This window comes from Lucilia cuprina, chromosome 4 (genome assembly GCF_022045245.1).
Source record: "Lucilia cuprina isolate Lc7/37 chromosome 4, ASM2204524v1, whole genome shotgun sequence".
Classification (NCBI taxonomy): Eukaryota; Metazoa; Arthropoda; class Insecta; order Diptera; family Calliphoridae; genus Lucilia; species Lucilia cuprina.
Window position 1 is genome coordinate 10,588,760 of NC_060952.1, and position 3,382 is coordinate 10,592,141.

Here is a 3,382-nt window from a genome sequence, read left to right on the forward strand (position 1 = left end):
TTTTTTTTTATAAAACACTTAAAACTTTAATACTTGAATGTCCTTCACAATAATATAGAGAAAGACATACATATGAACATAACTATAAATGTATACATAAAACAGGATATAAGTTGAAATTAAATTTCTTCTTAAATAATAACTAAAATGCTATAAATTCAATTTTAATATCCTAACGGATATAGAAGAAACGCATTAAATTTATATGCACACAAACATATAAAAGTGGTGGGTGTTGTATGTATAAACATTTAAACTATATACAAGGATTCGAAACTATTAAGTTTTATTAAAAAAATATAGAAAATAACACGAATGAATAAATTCTTATTGTATACAGACAACACAGTCAAGCATGCAGTTGTTGAGTCTGTAGGTCAGTCAGTAAACATAAGGATGTTATATACAAAATTCAGGGTGTCATGTCTTAAACACGATTTTTTGCATACTATATACATGATATGCATATATATATGTACATATATTATTATAGTTTGAAAAAATAAATATAGCTTTTGTTAGGGTTTCCTTTATAATCTAGAAAAAAGTAACCTAATATATTAAAAAAAGTGTTTATTTATTAATTTTAATATACGTAATGCATTCCTACATACCAAAGTGCTGAAGTACTATTTATTTTCAAACTCTTAACTCTTAAAAAATAATAGATAATCAAGACAACAATAGCATCAAATGTACAGCAAAAGTGGTGGCAATATACTTTTGCTGAACATACAGATAGCAACAACATTATTATTATTCTCACCCACCGCGACATCAACCACTATTATCATTTCATTCAATGTTAAAATTATTACTAAAGGCTGTAACATTTTGTAACAGCAAAATCTACTTGCAGCTGACACAACTAAAACAGCAACAACAATAATAATGTAGCAGCAACAATGTATATATTATATATAATACCAGGCTTAGACTAAAAAATATGAAAAACAACACATTTCTCTCGTATATAAAAATTATAGTAATACTAACAAATATTATTTTTTTCTATATCTAGTATAAACTTTTATAAAATAGTATGACAACGTCAGAGAATTATACATACATTTTTTCATATGAGAAATTAAAAAAAAAAAATAAAATTGGGAAAAGAAGAAGTAAACTAACGGATGTTCCGACCTTCTATTCACTACTACTGCTACATAACAAACTACTAAACTCTTTTTCTTGCTGGCTGTTCGTATTTTCACATTCTTTTACACTTTTTCTATGTATACTTGTGTAACATTCAATACGAACTGTACAACAACAGTAGCATTGACGACAGTTTATTGCTATGGTTGTCAGAGTGGGTAAAATTTTTCATAATTTAACAGGAATTGAGGAATTTTTTTCATATTTGTACCAAAGAATTCTAGCTACAGATTTGTATATAAGTTTATTGACTTTTGAAAGCTAAAAGCATAAAACCTTTCCTAATAAGCAAATATTATTATATTTATAGCTTGTCATCTATTTAATGGAAAACATAATTTTTCTAATGCTTGTTGAAATATATAGAGCACTAAAATTGTTTACTAGAATATACATTTCTGTCAATATACTTATGTCAAATATTCGATAATTATTGGTTGCATTTGCTGTTAACAAGGTCATAGAATAATGAAAAGTAAAAGTGTGTGATGTGAATTTTAAATCGAGTCTTTTTAGTAAAAAATTTCATGGTAAATAAGTTTTTTTTATAAATTTCTCAGAAATTGCGAAGAATATCACAGAATTTCTGATATAAAATATTTTTATAGATGTTTTTTAAAATTCTATAGAAAATTTCCCAATAACTAAGACAAGTTTTCAAAAGATGTTTTCGTAGAAACCGCAATGTTTTCTATAAATGATTTAAACTATTATGTAGAAAATAGTTTAGAATCTAACAAAGTTGTTTACGGATAATTTTTCAGAAGATAAAGAAAGTGAAATAAATTGTCTCACTTCTGCTTAAAAATTAGTATCCATAAAATCGAACTTTTTGTGTTAATACCACACTAACAATTGCAAATAAGGTACTTAGTGCAAAAAGGAATATAATTTTAAAAAGGCACATCATTTCTCCTGATTAAAAACCTTCGTCTCAGTATAATTTTTTGATAACTAAGTCTTTTTTTAATGTCAGCGAAATAATTCTTACAAATTCTAGTAATAATTAAGTTTGACCAATTAGAAAAATTGTAATATAAATATATTAAAATGATTACTTATATACACATAACATAACCCTCTATGATTCAACTTCTACAAATTTTAAATTTTCTACATATTCGAATAGCGGCACAAATATAATAAATTTCATAGAGCTAAAATGGCAAAAAACAAGCAAAATGTTTCTGTAAAAAAACAATTGTAATAAACAATTTAGTATCGATGTTCCATTCTGTACCAAAAAAAAAAAAAAAAATACTCCATTGGTTTTGTTTTAACATTTTTTTTTGCGTAATTAAGATAAAATTTTCCTTTTTAATATAACGTAGCATACAAGCTACAATCAAATACTTAAAAAAATTTCAAAATTTAAAACAACATAAAAAAACATTTTAAGATTATATAATTAAATTAACATTTTATATTTTTATTAATTTTCTTTTTAGGTAAGTTGATTTATTGCAATAAAACAATTCAACATTGAATAAAATTATTATACGTAAGTATAGAAAAATGTTTAACAAATCTGAGATCATTAAAATAAATTCCCTTCCCGGTTTCAGAGTTGGGATTTAGAGATCATCCCTTATATTTACAAGGAAACCTTAAAATGGTAACCCTTTTTCTTGTATATACTATTTGTATATAAAAAATAAACTAGTTTTGTATTTGCCGCTAGTTCTCACAACAAAATATTCCTTTTCTTAACACATAGTTATTTTGTTGTTATTGCTTTTTGTTGCATTGTTGCTTTATATGTATTGCAACAATGTATACATTAGCAAAAAAATAATAAAAGCAAAATACTTTCCTTTACATACTTATAGAGGGCGTTAGAGTAGTTTTTTTTTATTTGTTTATATTGTTTTTGTTTTTACAATGAATTTGAGAATGAGAGTATATGAGTTTAGGTTAATAGTTAAAAGCAGTAAATACACCAACAATGCACTAGTAATGATATTCAGTATATTTTTACTCATACTACCAACAATATAGGTTGCATGAAGCAACAAGAACAAAAACCGGAAGCTGACGAAATATTCAAAAAGCCGATGCTTTATACTGCGCTTGCTGCAACAACAAAAATAAACTTTTTATATAAAAACTCATATACATACATATATACCGACTTACTGCATGTTGCTTGCAACTGGGCAGAATCTTTGTCTCATGTGTATAGAATACGAGCATGGAGTAAATATTAAAGAAAAAGAAGAAAAAA

At 25.3% G+C, this 3,382-nt stretch overlaps 1 protein-coding gene across 4 annotated transcripts in view; it reads left to right on the forward strand.

The window, feature by feature from the left end:
• Positions 1 to 3,307, forward strand: part of LOC124419483 (serum response factor homolog A-like) — a 26,985-nt gene extending 23,678 nt beyond the window's left edge. For all 4 annotated transcript variants that reach the window (XM_046949188.1, XM_046949190.1, XM_046949191.1 and 1 more), the window contains exon 3: positions 2,607 to 3,307. In XM_046949188.1, coding sequence (XP_046805144.1) covers positions 2,607 to 2,644 — 38 coding nt within the window. In that variant the 3' untranslated portion in view covers positions 2,645 to 3,307. The remainder of the gene's footprint in view (positions 1 to 2,606) is intronic.
• The last annotated feature ends 75 nt before the right edge of the window (positions 3,308 to 3,382 follow it).